General features: G+C 40.5%; 1 protein-coding gene across 2 annotated transcripts in view; it reads left to right on the top strand.

The window, feature by feature from the left end:
• The window catches only part of ARHGAP15 (Rho GTPase activating protein 15), a 301475-nt gene that overhangs the window by 150389 nt on the left and 133579 nt on the right, over nt 1-17507 (top strand). For both annotated transcript variants that reach the window (XM_088521808.1, XM_088521809.1), the window contains exons 7-8: nt 1011-1109; nt 2924-3050. In XM_088521808.1, the coding sequence (XP_088377934.1) occupies nt 1011-1109; nt 2924-3050 (226 nt within the window). The remainder of the gene's footprint in view (nt 1-1010; nt 1110-2923; nt 3051-17507) is intronic.

Raw genomic sequence — 17507 nt, forward strand, 5'->3', positions numbered from 1 at the left:
GCCAGCTCTTCACGCCTTTGCTCTGCTTTGCTCACCCCTTGCTCCGGCAGAACCCTTTGCCGTCCAGGTCGTGGAGAAGACCTGAGAAGCCGCAGGTCTTGGTGGCCCCTTGAGGAGCAGCGTGATGGCCCGACGTGCTCCAAGCCCTCGCAAAGCTCTCGCTTCAGAGCTCACCATGACGTGGGCACGACGGGTCCTGGCTCTCACGAGCGCCGCGGCCGCGTCGCCCTCCGCTTGCCCATCTGCACGTGCCCATCGCTGCCCTTCTTGCCTCTTCTCACGCATCTGCCAGGGCTTCGCTCGAGGAGTCTCGGGGCTCTGCCCAGCTCCGGGCCGCCACAAAATGGTAATTTTGACCTGCTTTATGCAACGCGGGGAGGTTTGCCGTGGTGAAAAGCCACAGGAAAAGGAGTGATGTCTCATTATGCTCACGGCGCTTTACAGAAGTTGAGGCCAACGGGATATGCAGGCGTATTCCCACCAAATATTGTTAGGCAGTGAAACGGCAGCGTCAGGGGAATGGATATTCTTTTGATAAATATTTCCAGGGAGTAGGTCAAAAATGTAAATCAACTTCAATTCAGACAAACTAGGGATTTTTTTCCATGATAAATGGGCTCTTAATTACTTTGCTATCGCCATCTTCGATGGTAATTTTTAGTGTGAACAACAGTTATATTATTAATTTTACCAAAGCAATTGGAAGTGCACTCTGGAATCACAGGTATTACCTACCAGTTCTGGGGCAATGGAATCATGTATCTAACCGATAAGAATATCAGAATAGAAAGGGAAGCCTACAACAGCAGGAGGTTTGCAGTGAATCCTCACACCTCATGCCTTTCTTTTCAGAGTGCATTTCTTTTCAGATTTCCACATGAACTGCCTATGGCACCTCCGAGGCTTCCCCAAGCTTTTGTCACAATATCCTTATTTTTGGTGCTAGGATCTCAGGAAATGCTCTGTCCCGTGCGCTCTACTCACCTGTCCTTCCCCATGCCCTCCCCCAGATCACCACGCGCTCTGGCAATGAGTTCCTGCTGCAGTCGGATATCGACTTCCTCATATTGGATTGGTTCCACGCTATCAAAAATGCAATTGACAGATTGGTATGTATTTGTTTTGGCTGTTACCTTTATTAATTAAGATGTAGCAATTTAAACTTCATTTGCTCAGGCATCTCTACAGGTTTTAGACAGTCAGAAGCGAGCAGCTAGCTAGACGCTCCTTTATCTGGAGGATATATAAATATGCATGCAAATCTAAAAATGTCAGATAAACAAGGTTGTTCAACTAAAATGCCATTTGATTCCTGTCTTAAAACAGAATGCTGCATCTATTTTGCTGGAATAATAAGGACGTCGGTTTACTGAGGGTTGTAAAAGCACACAAGCACTTAATAACTAATGAATTTTTGCATTTTCTGTTTATGCAGCCTACAGTATATAATCTTCAATAGAACTATTAATACATTTGAGCCTTTTATGAATTTTTGTATTACTTATTCACAAGAATAACACTAGCAAATAATATTCCTTTGTAACTGATTGCTGTTATTCTCCCAGGAAGGCTGGGGGTTTTCTCCTAGAAGTAAGCAGAGCTGCCTTTTATTGAAACAGTTTTTAATTACCAAACCAGATTCAGCTGTAGCTTTTTCTTTCTTTTCTGCCACCCTCAGTACCAATTCCGCATGTCTTCCTTCCATCTCTGCCTGATCCAAGAACATATTTCTATAGGGCACTGACTTCCCTTGTCAGAATCTGGTGAGAGAAAAATATCCCCATTTCTTGCATTTTTCAGAGATTTTGCTACGATGTAATTGCTAGAGCTGGTGGAGTGAGTCTCTACGGCAGCTCGGGAAGGGTTAATTGGAGCAGGGCTACTGTTTCCTTAAGGAGCTGCAAACATTATATTACCCTTAGGCTATAATCAGCCAAGGAAAGTTTGATCTGATGATGTATGTCTTCATATTGTGCATTTCATTGGATGCGGGTGGCTATTGATATCCGACTGAAGATTTCGGGTGGAGTTTTCCGTGGGGACTCAGGGCACTTTTATCTGCGTGCTGTTCAGCTCCACATCGAATACACTCAGATATTTTTTAGTGCAAGGCTGGAAAAGCCTGGCCTGGGCAGCCGGGAGGATCCGCAGCGGGGACGGCTCTTGGCCCCCAACCAGCTTTTAACATCTTAAGATATAATGAGAGCAGCAGCAGCTCCCAGGACAGGTTGTCCCATCTGCAGTTGTGGTCTTGCACAGGACCAAATGCCATGGAATGACCTTGCAGAGATGTCCCCTGCTTGGAATGGGTGTGAGGGGAGCTTAGCAGGACGTTGGCAGGACGGCATCTTACCTGGTCTAGTGTCCCAGGAATATAGGCGAGACTGGCCAAAATAATAACTTATTTTTTTTCTTTTGTGAAGAATTGAGACCATTAATGGTCCCTGATGGTTGCTTTATGTGTCAGTGAATTAGAGCCATAGAAATACTTCTTTCTTCCCTAAATTCACACTAACAGAATTCAAGCTCAAATCTGCAAGAATATTTGAAACAACTACATCTGAAAGAATATTTACTGTAAATATCTAAAGCAAGAAGGTGACTTAAAGAACCTTTCTGTCAGCAATCATTAAGAAATAGCCCATGAAATGAGGAAATCATTTCACTCTCTGAGTCCTGAAGAAGTAGGCCTTGGGGTTTCCTAATATAAGTGGGAATTTATCCTGAAAAATCAGGATCAGGCTGTAAGGAGCATAAAAGATCTATCATAAGAGGAAAAAATTCTGCATTATGCTTTCCGTAAATTATATACTAACTGCATCACTTGCTGTCTGTATTGGCATTCTGTAATTTATTGTTTCATTCTTAGACATAAGAATTTATTGCAAACATATACATGTAAATATATATATTCTTTTTCCAGTCCAAAGAACAGAGCTGTACCTCGAGAAATTTGGAGCTCAAACTCAAAAGATCCTCCAGCATAGAACTGCTGAATAACTTAGATGCTGAATCCAAAGAACCAAAGCCTGAGCACAGAAAATCTTTAAGTAAGATTTTTTTTTACTGATTTTCTCTTGTTTGTTTGCTTTTTAAATAAATTTGCCAGTATATGGGTAAGATAATTTTTATTACATACGGAATGTGAGGAAGATCACTAAGAATTTTAAAGCTGAATGCTTTCTCTGCTCTCATACATAACTTGCATTTAAGCAAAGACAGTTACTAGCTCCATACTTTCAAAGGGTGACATTCTCTCCTAAGCAAAATGAATTTGTTTAGGAGCAAAGACTTATTCAAGCCATTTATTTTAAAAAATAAGCAACATGAGTCCTATGCTAATGTTCTATTGCAGTGGCTTTGTTTCCATTCTAGTAAAATGCCTCAAATTGCTCGAGTAATTCTTTCTGTTATATATTTATACAGTGAATTACTTAATGATCTGGCATATCCTCTGGAGTGAACAACTTTTAAAGTTATGGAAGTCGAATTCCAAGCACCAAGGTTGACTTTTGTTAGTAAGAAGAGAAGAGAAAGGGATTTAAAACTAAATAGCGTTGCAATCTAGTCCTCTGAGACTTTTTTTGGCCAACTTGTGCAGAGATGCTCATGAGATTGTGGGTACAAGACGCAGGGGCTAGTGGTGACCCTGAATCACTCAGCATTTATTTCTGAACTTTCACACCCTCTCTTCTATCTTTGTTTTATTTCTTTGTTCAGCAGGAGATTCACATTCTGCTCCTAACATAACTGCCGTGACAGTTTTAGACCCTACCTATGGGTAGTGGAGTGCTATGCAAGAATTTGCCTTGGTACACATTATTCTAGGATCGAAGGCTTAGATCTTAAAGAAATAGTTGCATTCAAAAGACCCAACATAGCTATTTTTGATGATAATTATCCACATAATCACAAATGCCTGCACACATGTGTGCGCATGCGCACACACATGCACAGAGATGCATTAAATAGACAATTTTTGCAGACCAAGGCTTTTTGTTGTTGTTACTTCCCTCTTATCTTGGAGATTTTTTTAAAGTGTTTTCTGTCTGCAATAAAATATAAAGTAGCCTGGATGTAGCTTGTGAAAAATTGTCCCAATATCTTCATACTGCTGTTTCTCAGAGCAAGAAAAATCAGGCTGAGTGAACGGTAAGTTTGAGGGCCTGATTCTGTTCCTGTTGAGGTTAGTACCAAAATGCCCATTAGCTGTCTCATGACCCGGGGAATTTCTGTTTATTGATTTATTTTGACTTCTCAGATATTTTTAATTGATAATTTATCCGACAAAACTGAAAGAAGCGAACATGAACCATTTCATAGACTCAGTCTACATTTTTTCCCAAACCTTAGAGAATTGTGAATAACCTCTGTTTTGTTAAAGGCTATTTAAACTATTAAAAAATGTGAAAATATCTGCTGTGGAATCTCACTGAATCGAAGCTTGTATTTAAATACTCTAGATTGCATTGCTTCTCAAATATGTATTCAGAACTTTTGGGGGCCCCTTGAGATCGAGTAATTATGTGGAATTAGAAAAATCATATTATTCACTTACTTATTAGTAGTCTAAGCACAAACTGTATTGTCAGTTTTCTGCCTTTGGCTTTCTGTGCCCTTAATGTTCACACAAGTATCGTAGCCAGAATTATCGGCAGCTAGAGCCAAAATTGCTTTAAAAAGGCATGAGAACTGGTAATGACACATTGTTAGCAGTTAACAGGTGGTCGTTTCATTGTCCAGTTTGACTGCAGAGCACAGAGAAGATATGTGCAATCTCTGCAAGTGTGTTTATAAAGTTATTACAAAGTTTAACAATTTTATAATTTTTGTAGTGCTCTTACAATGTTGACTGCTGCCAATGGCAAATGCAGACAAAGGAGATTTTTGAAAGTTGGCTTAACTCGCCGTCAGCTTAATGCAGAAAGGAGAAAGGCAAATGCGTGTTAGCAGGCCATCGCCGCCCCCTGATAAGCTTTAATGAAATATTCAGACAGTTCAGACTCATTTGTCCCTTCCTTCTGTACATTTTAAGGGCTGCAAAAATATTCCAGAATTTTGGATGAGATACTATTGTGCTTTTTTAGCAGCATGCATGCATAGAGGACAGGTATATGCCATCCAAAGTGTTCCAGTAATTTACTGTTTAATTTAAAACTGGGGAGACTGCCTCTAGAGACTAAACTGCAGGAATTTAGTTTCTGTGCTTAATCCTAATTGCCTTTGCTTAGATTACAAGGACAAATGGTAATCCTTAGTGGTGATTTCTTTGGAAATTGGGCTCAAACTGCCAGGCTCAATGGACAGAGTGCATCGAGCGTCCATCTTCTTGGTCATCTTTCAGTGACCTCTCATCTTCTTTGGACTTGACTCAGATTTTAGTTGAAGTTTTCGTGAGTTAAGAAAGAGCCAAGGATTTCTTTGGGAAACATTATCAGTAATGTCTAAAATATCTGTGATCCTCCTTTCAGATATGTGGGAAAAAGATTAGTCTTTATTTTATGGTGCCAACTATTTCAGAGATTTAATTTATGCAGCTGATGCTTAGTCAGAAAGAGCTTTTTTTTTTTTCACTTTAGCAGACTCCTGCATTAGAGGATGAACACTTCTGTTGCAAGAAATGCGGCCCACAAAACCGCTGTTTTTGATGGGAATAAATGTTGTCCCCAGATTTTGCAATTCCAAATAATTTCGTTATCATTCAGGTCATAGTCTCTTTTTCCTAAGGTTGCCCCCAAAACCGGCTTAGCACCCGCTGCAGTTGTGCCTGTTGGTAGGAAGTCTGCAAGGCTTAGGCCAAACCGAGTGCCTGGGGTAGACTGAGCGTAGAGATGCTCATGGTGGAGAAGGGAGATCTGTCTTGCAAGGATTCCCATTCAGTGCTCCAGGAAAACAAGCCGTTATAGAGTACACGGTCTGTAGGAACCATTGGGATAGCAAAGTCTGCAGCTGATCTGCGCTCTCCGTTCAGCCGGGGCGGCCTTTTCTGCATGCGGTGACTTGGTGGTGGCCCTTCTTGGTGGTTCTCCAGGAACCCAGGTGCTCAGCAGTGACCTCTGGTGGAAGAGCCTGGGCTGGAGGAGCTATCGGTTGTCAGAGGGGATCAATTCTCCCTCTCCTCCCCCTTTTCCAAAGGGCAACAACCGGCTCGGCGGTGGGAAGGGTGCCCTTTGGCTGCCCTGTCAGTCTGAGGGCGGCTGTTGTCAAAATGCACAGTCACGAGCCTGATGCTGCAATCCATTCCAAAAGCACTATATTTCCAACCTGTTCTCCATCATTCCCTTATGGCGTCACATTTACTCAGTTCATCACATTCTTATTAATATTTTAGGTTTCCTTGAAAGTGATGGAATTCTATTTTTATTACAAAAGCAACAAGAATAAATAGTAATTGTTGTCAGTTATTTCCTTATGTAGTGGGAACAGTAATCTGTTCCTCAGCCATAGGTTGCCAAAGCAAAATAATTACATATTTTAGACATTTAAAAAATCTGTGATATTAGATAAATGCAATTTGATCTCCTTGTTTTGCCATACAAAAGCTGGAACTGGCGGGATTGATAAGCTTGAATTGCATTATTTTTATTGTTTCTACTTGCATATTTTTCTCTTATCTGCAAGAACACTTTACTGGAAATCCAGTGGTTAGTCATGCAGCCGTGCTATGGATCCTGTACAGTCTCTAAGTTTAAACCTAAGCCTTGGAAGCCACAAGCGGAGCACAAGGATTAAAAAATATGTGTATATATCAGAAAGAAGGGAAGTCCTCATGGGTTGCATAGTGTTATGTTATTCGTTATTACTTTAGTGTCTTAATAGCTGCGGTCGGGGATCGGGGCGTCATTGTCCTAGACACAATGGGAGCCGCAAGGAAGACAATTCGGGACCCGGGGGCTCCGTCTGAATAAGGACAAGTTGCAACAGGTGGAAAAAGCGGAGAAAAGAGGGGGTGGAAGGAAAAGTTGACAGCAAACCCGACATGTCATGCATATTAAACAGCAGGCTTGGGATTCCTTTCCACTCTTCATTAGGACCGGGGCGTTATCCCCGGCAGCCTGGCCGCGCTCCAACACAAATAATGGGATTTTGCTTACCTAGATTTCTCCTGCAGCTTCAAGTGGGAGCCCGGGGCCTTGTGAGCCCGCAGCGGCAACGCGGCGTAGCGCAGGGCCACGGGCTCGGGGTTCCTCAGCGGGTGTCTCACAACTTATGGTTTAATAGTGGGGAAGAAACGAGAAAAGAAGGAACCTGTAGGTCATCGGTGTGATTTGCATTGAGAAAAATGTGCTGCAAAGGCAGCTGTGCTCTGAAATGTGCTTCGGTTTCTTACAAGATCAGATTTAAGTTAAGGATTCCCTCCCTTGTGTTTAAACGAGGAATAGATGCACTTTGAAACTGCCCAGAGTTGCTTATTTCTTCCTCTTACTTCCAAAGATCGAGTTTTGGAACTTGAAATGTGCGACGTAAATATTGCTAAATGGTCACTAAAACACCCCAAATCATCTTTGAATGCAGTTTGTTCGATAATTAGGACTGAACAATGTGGGGGAAAAAAACAAATCTGAGCATCCCAGTAGACATGAGCTAAGAACTGGCGACGTCCGTGAAGCCTTAACCCTTTGTGGCTTCCTGTGCATTGGCTCCTCGCTGGGCCGGAGCTTCTCCGGAGGCTCCGCTTGGGAGCTGGGAGTTTGTCCTCGCGCGTATCGAAGTTACGCTGCTATTTCTGTGCCTGCACGTCGTGTTGCTGAGGCTATTGTTTGCCCCTGGAACGAAGAGCCTGGTTACCAGGGGAGAAACACATATATTTACATGGCTTCAGCTGCATAATAACAGGAGGAAAAAAAAAAAAAGCCAGAAACTTATTGAAGGCGTCATTTAGCCTGCCTAGAAAAAGGCCACCTAATTACAGGCAGTGCTCAGAGAGGAGCGTATGTGATTTTCTTCCTTTCTTTCTGAACAGATTAAGAGTGTGGTGGGTTGGGAGAGCAGATCCTGCGATTTTGTGAGACTTTGTACTAACTCCCTGTGTTTTCCTAAGGTCCAGGTTCTGCAGCCCGTAGTCACATGGAATAACTTTTCCTCTCTCCAGCTGGCTTTGGATGGGGTCTCGTAGCCCCATGGGGTTACCTCTGTGATCCAGGGCCTAATTAGAGTAGCAAAAGGGAGAAGTCACTCGATTTCTATATTAGCTCCAATGAGATATGAATTCTTTCCCCTTCCCAGCCTATTTATTTCAGCTAGATGTGAAGTTCAAAGCCAAATGGATACCATTTAGTTAATATTGTTTGATTACAACGTTAGCATTATGTATAGGTCCATTTTATTGTTTTTAATAAAACCAAGCAATATAAAGCAGTAATGTATATTACTGCAGCATTAGCAATGATGATAATTAAAACAGAAAGCAAAATTAAAGTGACATGCAAATATGCAGCTTCCTCCTGCAACGTTAATTTTGTCACTGTACATCTTCTCTGTTTGTGGTATTTATTATATTTGTGGCATTTTTCTAGCATCAACAGCACTGTGGTCAGCTTCAAATGCTGAAAGAAAACACAAAAAGAAAATACAACATGCTGTTTGTGGAATGTAGGAGCACTTACTTGGACTTGGGCAGCGAAACTTATTTTTTGACTTAATTTTACTATAATGTTGTACCGTGGCATTTACCATAGCTATGCTGTTTTCTTAAAACTTAGGGAAATACCAGTGTCAACAGCTAGGAAGTAATGATATTAATATTTTGGGAACGAAACATGACAAATTCAGGAACAAATCATGTCATCTCTGCTGATAATATGAGATTATATTGCGCCCAAGTTCAAAACTGATCAAAAAGAGAAAGAAAGAAAAACAAAGGTTTTCTTGAATTTAAATATCCTTTTTCCATTTTGTACTTTGTTATATCAGATCAATTATAATATAATGCCTTCAGTGCTTCATTTCATTTTTATTTTTCTTTCCAAAATCCTTCCAGAGTTTACTATTTGGGTTGAAAAAGCATATTTTTAAATTGTGCATAACCAACTTCCATATAAACGTTTGGCAGGGAAATCAGTGCGTGTTCTCTTAATTCATTTTTATTGAACCAAGCCCAGATTTTTAGTCAGGAAAAAGTTAGATATTAATCATATCTGAACAGGATCATTAAATTTTCCTTTACCTACCAGAACAGCAGGGTCATTATAGAACCATGAGAAGTTAACTCACTTATTAATCTTTACAATTACATAAAAGTGATCATTTTTCTAGTACTTAAGAGTAGCTCTTACCCATTACTTGAAGAGTATGTGGGAATATTACAATATACTATAATGTATTATTATAGATGTGACCTGTGACTCCTCGGTCTGCTCAGTGACACACAACTCTCCATAGAAGTTATCTGTTTGAGCTTGGATAATCTTTAATTGTTTCATATTCCTTGCGCTCGTTTGCGGGGCATGCTGGTAAATAGTGAGCTAGTCACCGAGTTATTAATTACCCCATTATTACTTAATTATCACTATTGCATACTTCATTTTTATGGAGAATTGCAGCATAAAAGAAGGCATTTTATACTGCCCACTACAGTTAAGTATGAATGACAGAGATAGCTAATGTAAGATTGAGTTAGTTAAGGAAAATCAATCAGAAATCCTCGCTATAGATTGCTATCTGGCTGCTTCTGCCTTTTCCTGCAAACACTTCTCATCCTTGACTTTGAAACCCAACAGTTTAAACCGGGTTCTTGTTTCAATGGACTAATCCCCTTTCATAAATCATGTTCAAGTGCTGAAATAATTTGCACATCATTTAAAGAGTATTTGCTTTGAAACATTCACCTCAAGCCCTTTTGTATATCCTTTCTCTCCAAAGATTTGTAGTATTTGTTTTGTTCTCTGAGGTATAAAAGACCTGGGTAAACTTTATTCCTGTTGTTTCAAGATTAGTGAAATAAAATGCATATTTATTCGACTGGGACTGAAAAGAGCTTTAGTAAAGATGATCATACATATGACCCATGGGGATGCTATAATACAAAATGTCTGTCTTAAAATCTCTTTAGATTTGTTCAAAACACTATTGAAGGACTTAAGTTGAAAAAGAGGAGGAGGAGGCTGCAAATCCATATTTCTTCTTTGTTACCAGGAAGAGAGTCACCATGTTTTTTTTCTTAACAAAATAAACTCCTACATGCACACTCAAGATAAATTCGATATGGGGGCAAGAAGATACTGGATAAGTCATGATTAATCTAATTTTTTTTTCCCCCTACTGAGCTATACATATTGTCAGGATATTTAAAAAAGCTACATCTGAAAAAGGATTTTTTTTTCCCCACAAATGCTTACTTCAGAAAAAGCAATTGCAAAGCCATCAGGGGCAGCACATCAACATTTTCTGCATTACTGGAGGCAAACAGCTCTACCAGTTCTGTGTCATGAAAGGCAGGTTGCTTCTATGAACCTAGAAAAAGATATTTACTGTGATCCCTGTCACTTTTAGCACCCACTATCAAGCTTGCACTTGCGTTGGTGCAACCTCTTAACTCATTACAAAGTAATGTTTGATGAATATTTTGCAAATTGCAGTGATTTTTGTTGTTTACAGCAAGAGACAACAGGAAGAGAGGCAGTTTCATCTGTGTGACCCACCATCGCTGGTGCCATCATCATGTCTCCATTTTTGTTGCTTTCTTCTTCTCTCTTGGGAAGGGAAGGAACATCACCTGATACCTAAGCAGATAACAGCTAAATAGATATATGCATTTGCACTGCAATAAGAAATATTTTAGACTACTGTCTTTGGGGAGAGGTCAGAATTAGAACAAGTGACAGTGACTCGTTGAGCTTTGCTGTTTGGAAAGGGAGCAGTCAGCAGAGCTCACGGTCACTTCTGTGTGCCATAATTCTGAAACCTCTCATGATAATTATTGAAATGACTACCCTGATTGCAAGTTTGTAGCCAGAAAAATGATCCTCAAACTACCCTGTATTCTGAGGTTTCTTTGCTATTTATAACTAATCCAGATGCAATCCTCCTGGTACTTTGGGAGGAATGTGACAGAAATAAGCAGGTTTTTAGGTTACAAAAGTCTGAATTAAACCAAATTATGGATACTGCAAATCAGACTCCAGATAGGATTACTTACTGGCCAGCCTCACCTTTTGCCTGATGGAGAAATCATTTCCATGTTTATACCTTCCAGGTTGGAGGATGTATTTCATTTAAATTATGAACTCCAATCCCAAATATTTAACGAGGAGCTTAACGGATGGAAGTACGTTACTGTCTCTTGGCCTGGGTGTATTAGCACTTTAAAAATGAATGTGCTCCCTAGGTCCTCCTCTTCATTCCACCAGCTGACGTGCCAGATAAACCGTTTGGGGACAAGCAAGTTAAAAAGTGTGTGGCTGAAGCACTCGGAAACTTGCTCTGCCGTGAAATATTTTTGCTCAACCCACTTTCTGTAAAAGGCCAAATCCATAATAACACGTAGAGCTTTCTAATCTACCAGAGTGACTCCTGTAGCTCTGCGTTATGACAGAGGAGCCTTTTCCTTGTGTCAGTGGATGGGATCTATCCTTGTGGGAGGGATGGAAGAGCTTCTCCATTGGGAAGAGCTGCTTCTCTGGGTGTGCTGGGGTAGCGGGTGAGACATTCCATGGCACGAGGGACCTTCATGGTGCCATACACGTGTGCAGGGAGCCTCTTCTTGCCATCCATGGCTATGGCTATCGTAGCCCTCAAAATCGAAGGGTTGATGCCACCGAAGTGTTAAACACTGTACTCTTTCTCAATGAAGAAAAAGGTTCCAACTAGCTGGCTTTAAATCCTGCCTGCTAAGAGAAGGCTGTGACATATGAGCAGTTCCCCTCACCAGGAAGGATATTTGGCTCCGTTTAATTAATTCCATTGGCCATTGTCTTAAGTGTGCCCAGGATTCACCCAGGAGGGATCCACTTGCGTTGCTGCTATTGAAAAGTGTAACGTAGCATTATCTTCCTCAGACAGACTTTTTGTAGCACTGAGCCAATTCCCCGGTTATTGAAAACAACTACCTCATTTGATTTCTTTCATAATTAATGAAATTCGGTAATAATGCTTTTGCCCCTCTGCTCATGCTGGAAGAATGTTGCAGAACTTTGCTGTTCTCGCGCTGAGAACATTCTTCTAATTTTCAGCCTAAATTGACTTGTGGTCAATTTAGATGTAACAAATGTGTTCTTGTGTCAGCGTTTCGTTTGCCCTTTGTTTTCCGCAGTTCTTTCCCGGCTCAGGTTTGCCTCCCCAAGCTGTCCCAGGCCTTCTCCTGTGTTGTGCTGCTAGGGTAAGCTAGCCAAGATTTGCCGTCTTCTTGCCAAAGATCAGCTGCTGCTCTCTTTCCTGATCATCATAATAGCCCTTTTTTTTCTGAATCTGCCCCAGTTTCGATTCATATTTCTCGCCCGTGGGCAAGCTCTTCCCAGAGCCGTGTAAAATGGATTTCACGCTTCTGCATGGGAATGGCTCTCCTGAGACATCCTACGTATTGCATTTGCCTGCTTTGTGGCTGCTTCACCCTGATTTAGAGGTAAAAATTAAGCAACCCTGAACACCTAGATCCTTCTGTCCTTTAAGCTTTTGCAACCAGTGCATGGGCTCTGAGAACCTGAAGGGTGGGCCTGCCTGCAGTCTTTTTATAACACAGAAAATGTGTTTCTATGGGCAGTGACAGTTTGTGAAATTAATTTTTAAGGTAGTCAATTTATGTGGAAGTTCTTCTCAGACAACTCATTAAAAATAGATGAGAATTAAAAGAGTTTAAAATTCTCAAGTGCAGATAAACTTTGCACTTGGAAAGTTCTTAGAGAGGGAAAGGGTTTATTAGACGTGATAGACTGTTTGACACCTTGAAAATAGAAATATATAGAAATAGTTCAAAATAGAATAGAAATAGTTCAAAAAGCATACACATTGAAGCCCTGCTAAAGAAAATATCTGGGTTTTATTTTTTATTTGTGTATATGTGAAGGTTTATAGTTCGTATATTGTTTGTGTGTTGGTAATCATCTCTACTGCAGAAGCTTATAGACCTGTCCAGGATCTCAGAGCCCAGGGAGAACATAACAAGATATCATCAGGTTAGAAAAGTGAGGAGCCAGGTACAGCTTTGATTAAAGGCTTTGGAATAGACACAAATAAACAAATTAGGGCAAGCTAAGCCTTAACTTTGTGTGCTAGACCCGTAACAGGAGGTATTGTGCATGGAAGGTGCTCTGCCAAATGGACTGCACCCACGTTGTAAGTGCGAGGATAGACCGGCTGTGTCCTGATCATATAAAACTCTTCTCATCTATGTCTTCCTGGTCACCCTGTGATGCCTGGTGAGCCTAACGTGTATTTGTTTTCATTTCAAGATCTCTGATGTAAGTTGATGGTGGTATTTGTCCCACCAGCCTGGTGTTTTCTGAACATTGGGCTGAAAGTGTCTGGTGTAAGACCATGATTATGGGCATGTAAAATTGTGCTTGAAAGTAAAACGCCTTCTTGGGAAAGGGATTTAAGGGCAGACGCTGGTGTAGGGAGAAAGAACTGGTGTGGTGTGGCCTATAATACCTTTTGGGAGTAAACTTGCTCTTTTGAGTAAATCAGCTCCTGAACCGCATCCGGACTTTGTCTTAGGAAGAGTCAGTTTAAAAAGTCAGAAAGTCAGCTACAAATTTAGTGCAGATTGTGATCACAAGGTTACTCTTTGGCCCTCTTCTATGTGGGCTGTAGGCATAAATCAAAGTCTTTGTCTCATTGAATTGGCCTCCAAGAAACTCAGGAGCTTTGTTCCTTCAAAATTAGGCTTTGAGTATAATCTTATGTGAAGATACATGTGTGTGTGTATATACATATTTAAATATATATATATATCTTTCTTGTCTATCTAATATTAAATATGGTAATTATAGGGTGCTATAAATCTCCTACGTTCTTCTCTTCATATAAATATCTGACATCTAGCTAAGTGAAAATCAATGCATAGCAAAAAAAATTAACAGATATAATGAAAATATTGTGATATCTGAATATTTATACAGTGATAGCTGAAGATCATTGATTTTGATGGATCCAGGACAGTACTGACATTAAGGCATAATTAAAAATAGGGCAATACTTGATTTATTGTTGATTTATTTATTGTTTATTGCAAACTTTGCTTGCAATAGACATTATACATTAGACAGTCTGAACTGAAAATTACACAATCTTCATTAAGGAAAAAGACTTTTTAAATAAGTATGAGATTTGGGGCATCTTGTAGTTCAGATTTGGGGTTCAGTGATTAGAGAAGGCAAAAATGGCTTGGGGGGAGGAAGACAGAAGAAGAGGTGAGGAACAGGTTTAAGCAGAGAGGAGCCAAGATGGGTACATGGGGAAAGGGAAAGAAAATGACAGGGTCCAGAAGCACAGTTGGTTTCCTGAATCATTGGTCTGAATTTTGCTTTCCTCTGGGGTATTTTAGAGGGGTTTGTGTGCTGTGGGATAAACAATGCCAGACAAGGCATGGGAATGGGCTCTTCCGAACTGATATGCTTTTTTTCTTAAATCATTTGGGACCACTGAATGCAAGGATGGAGAGGAATCCGTTACACTCGCATTTGGTGTTATTAATGACCCACGAGTGAAAATGTTCTTTGAAAATACATCTTTTATTTTGTGTCTGTTAGTGCAGAAAACTAATTTAGAGAGCCGAATCTACCTTTTTTTTCAAACAATTACCTACTTGGCATTCCTCTGTAGCCCTCCCTGCTCATGTTACAGGTCATTCATAATAATAAAGCTTTCTTATTCTGGGACAGAATATTCATAATGTCTTTAAAATACTCAGCCAGATAATGGTCCCCAGAATCTGGACAGCAAGACTTCAAAAGACTGAGTCCTCTGATCTCCAGTTTCCTTATTCATTCTAACCTTGGAAGGTTTCAGCTATCACGCACAGATTAAGTTTTATTGGTTGATAGTCTAATTGCATTTGTATTATCTTTCCCCTTAATATTATTTTCTTTTCTCTGTATTGGATTTCATCCAAATATTACTACTTCCATGAAGCAGCTTGCTGAAAATGTTTTGCTTTTGCTTTGATGCTTAACTGCTTAACACGTGTGTGTTGCTATAAGGTGCTGTTTCCTGATAATGCAGTTTTTTCTCTGGGAGGAAAAGTTTTCACAATCCTCTATACTTTGCTTGTATTTGATAGAGATTTTTTCCCTTGAGGCTTTTCAGGGACAAGATAAGGTTTGGTTAAACATCTGAACTTTTGAATGTTTATCTGAACTAGATTCGACCTCTAAATTTGTCCATCACTAGTTATTGTGCTTTTCTTTTTGGAGACTAAATTACGCTATTAAATATGTTCTAAAGTAGGTTAAGTCCCCATACAGTTTGTCAGCCGGAACATTAATTTTAAAGTTAAAACAGCCTTCTATTGTATCTTTTTAACATTTTGTCTCCATTTCTACCATGGCTGGTCAAACCGCGGGTCAGTGCACCCATGCGAACTCCACATCCAAGTGTCCCAAAGTGTGGACCAGGCTGATTTTATTTCAGAAAAACATTGCCATGTGTAAGACATGACAAAATCCATGTGAGTGGGTTGTTGCAGAGAGGTTATTTGGGACACTGGCAGAAGCTGTGACCGTCACTGGCTTGTCCATGATCTCCGTGTGCATTGGGGCATCCCTGGGGCTCTTCTGCTCCAAGAGCCTCCGTGAGGACCTGTCAATCTTGAACTCATTCCTTGCTGCATAAACAGAGTTGGTTCCTCTCCTTCCCCTTGGGAAAAGCTACGTTTAGGTTTAGGAGCACAGGGGATGGAGAGGAGAAGGTAGCATTCCTATATCTGCCCTTTTGCAGTTGAACAGTAGTCTTTTATGCCTTGGTCTTTACTAGGAGACCAACATCCGATAAGGTCAATGGGAAAAAAAAATGTAAAAGCAAAACTTTTTTGAGAAGAAATACCCTGAAATCAGACCTTTGGAGTATGCAGCCGGGTTTGCTGAGCAAACTGTGCAACCTAATGTGTGGCTAATACCACCCGTCAATCAAGTACCTGGAAGGGCAGCTCGCTTGTGAGCCCCCCTTGTCCCCATGGTCCCCTGGGCAGCCCCTGCTCCTGACCTGGTGTCACTCGGTGCTCCAGGCCGGCCGCCCGAGTGCCCCTTCCTCCCCTCCTTGTCTCTGCATTTAGTTTAAGCGCGTCCAGGAGACCTCGTTCCTGTGTCCTAGCAGGACAAGGCTGACTCTGCCTCCTAAGCCCAAACAAAAAGCTGTTGAAAACCAGTGAGAACTGTTTGAAAAGTTGGGAGAGCAATTGTGTTTTAACAAGCAAGAGTTGTTTCGCTAGAAACCTAAAACGAGGGTAATGGCAGCAAAGGTCACCCAAAGTCCTACCTTTTTGTGAACATAAATATAGGAGATTCTTACCCGGGCTTCCACTTAAGGTAAGAAGTGAAAAGGTTTCTTTAACTCACTGAATTATTTTCTTTGAGAAAGGAGCCCATGGGTAATCCTTTGCTTAGTCGTTTAATAATTTACTTGGGTAAACATAATTCAATAAGGTAGAGTGGACATACAGAGCACAGCAAATGGATTTCAAATCTTCACTAGATATTCTTTGATTGCTGTAAAGATAATGGGTATGGCGATCTCCTTTATGAAATACCATATGCTAAACTTGCTGTATTTAAAACAGAAAAAAAATGCTAGTAGTGGTGATTTGAAATAACAGGGATACATATGAATCTCCTTACTGCTTTTCGTTGGAAATAAATAAAAAAACCGATAGGTTTTCATAACCTATGCACTACTGATTAGTTTTGTCCTTCACTGCTTGAAAGGCATTACAAGATCATGGGTCAAAACATAAAAGGTTGTGAATATACCGTAAGTCTGAGAGCAATGGGAAATATAATTAAATTTTAAAACAATTTACTTTTTAAATTTCAAATTATGAAGCATTATTGATAAAAGTCTGAGGGAGAAGGAAATTCTCTGGTACAGTATTCTTCCTGGAGAGATCCCATAAGGTTGCATCTGAATAAAAGATTCAACAAGGTATCCAAGCGTGTGTCTAAATTAAAATATGTGAATCATTTGTATAACTCTTAGCAAGGGTGATATAAATACAGTAATGCCAAGTCTCCCTTGTTCTCTGCAGATAATTAGCTTGTGTTCCAAAGCATAAGGCAGAGTTGTATGTAGGTTTTGAAGTTAAAAGTGCACCCGTCGCCAGCAGTATCCAACCACTCAGAGGAGTTTTCTTTTGGTGTAGCACTGTGTGGTGCTCCTGCTCGAGTACAGAACCAGATAACTCATTTGTCCTTTTGTCTGAGCAATGCAATGGAAATGACGAGTACTCACATTCTGTGCAAAAGGTCGAAAAGACTCTTTCTAAATTAACTCAGCCAGGAGGTAGGCTCACAGACTTGAAAATTATTCACGTGCATTCCACAGCATATGAAAACAAACAAAAATCCAGAATCTTAAAAAAA

Source organism: Tinamus guttatus, unplaced genomic scaffold (assembly GCF_059628265.1).
Source record: "Tinamus guttatus ecotype Peru unplaced genomic scaffold, ASM5962826v1 Tinamus_guttatus_pri_ptg000133l, whole genome shotgun sequence".
Taxonomy (NCBI): Eukaryota; Metazoa; Chordata; class Aves; order Tinamiformes; family Tinamidae; genus Tinamus; species Tinamus guttatus.